The following is a 1297-nucleotide window of genomic DNA, read 5'->3' on the forward strand; positions in this document are numbered from 1 at the left end:
ATTATTAACTATAATCACCATGCTGTGTAATATATCTCAAAAACTTATTGTTCCTGTCTAAGTGAAACTTCAACCCCTTGAACAGCATCTCCCCTTTCCCTCCCCTCCACCCCAGCCTCTGGTATCCACCATTCTACTCTCTACTTCTATGAGTTTGATATTTTAAAATTTAACATATTCCTTGATTCTCTGTCATGTTCTTTAAAGGCACTTCTATGCCTTTCCTAAAAATGNACATATTCCTTGATTCTCTGTCATGTTCTTTAAAGGCACTTCTATGCCTTTCCTAAAAATGTCCCACCACCTAAATTCACTATCCTTGAATTGTAAAGGTACTACATGTCTTATAAGGTCCAACATAAGTATAAAATATAATTTGAATATTTTCTCTTCTATAATGGTGTTTCCATTTTCTGAGGCCCTGTGGATCTTAAAATCAAACGCATAGATTATCATACACAATTTTCTTTTCTTCATGGAAGTAAATNAAAAAACATTCCATGCAAATGGAAAGCAAAAGTAAGCAGGAGTAGCTATCCTTATATCAGATAAAACAGACTTTAAATCAAAATTTGTAGTAAGAGACAACAAAGGACATTGCATAAGGACAAAGGGATCAGTACAGCAAGAGGATATAACAATTATAATTATATACACATGCAACACCGAAGTGCCCAGATACATAAAGCAAATATTAGCAGATCTAAAGGTAGAGATAGGNCTTTCTTTCTTTCTTTCTTTTTTGTCTACATGAGTTTTTTCACAAATCCAGTCTTTGATGATAGAAATCTTTCTTCTGCCTGTGCTAGCCTGCTGCTTAAACTCTCAGTTGTATCTTTTTATTTCATTGAATGAATCTTTCTCTTCCATGAGTTCTGCTATCTTATGTTTAAAGGTATTCATATCTCTACAAAGTTCCTTTTTTCATATCCTGGATTGCTTTTTTCATTTTGTTGTGTTGTGTATATGATTTTTGTGTGTATGTGTCTCATTGAGTTTCCTTAAGATTGTTGCACAGAATTCCTATTCAGTCATTNTATTGGACAGTTGAAATGTGTATAGTCCAAATTGCAATGCACTCTTATAAAACATAAAATACAAAGCATAAAATACACAGAAGACTTTTAAGACTTAAAATGAAAACAAAGTAAAATATTACATTAAAAATTTTAGTCAATTACATGCAGAAATGCTTATATCTCATTGTATCAATATTATCGCTTTAACAGTAATATATGCACAAATTTAATATAGTATATTGATAAAACGATATCAATGTCAATAATAATATTGATTA

The 1297-nt window shown here is 31.2% G+C and overlaps 1 protein-coding gene across 1 annotated transcript in view; it reads right to left on the reverse strand.

The window, feature by feature from the left end:
* The window catches only part of LOC103608273 (olfactory receptor 2L13-like), a gene marked incomplete at its 5' end in the record, with an annotated part of 3696 nt that extends 2582 nt beyond the window's left edge, over nucleotides 1-1114 (reverse strand). Inside the window, one exon of the mRNA XM_008592723.1 lies at nucleotides 1090-1114. Coding sequence (XP_008590945.1) covers nucleotides 1090-1114 — 25 coding nt within the window. The remainder of the gene's footprint in view (nucleotides 1-1089) is intronic.
* Between the last annotated feature and the right edge of the window lie 183 nt (nucleotides 1115-1297).

The sequence above is a fragment of the Galeopterus variegatus genome, unplaced genomic scaffold (assembly GCF_000696425.1).
Source record: "Galeopterus variegatus unplaced genomic scaffold, G_variegatus-3.0.2 Scaffold8237, whole genome shotgun sequence".
Lineage (NCBI taxonomy): Eukaryota > Metazoa > Chordata > Mammalia > Dermoptera > Cynocephalidae > Galeopterus > Galeopterus variegatus.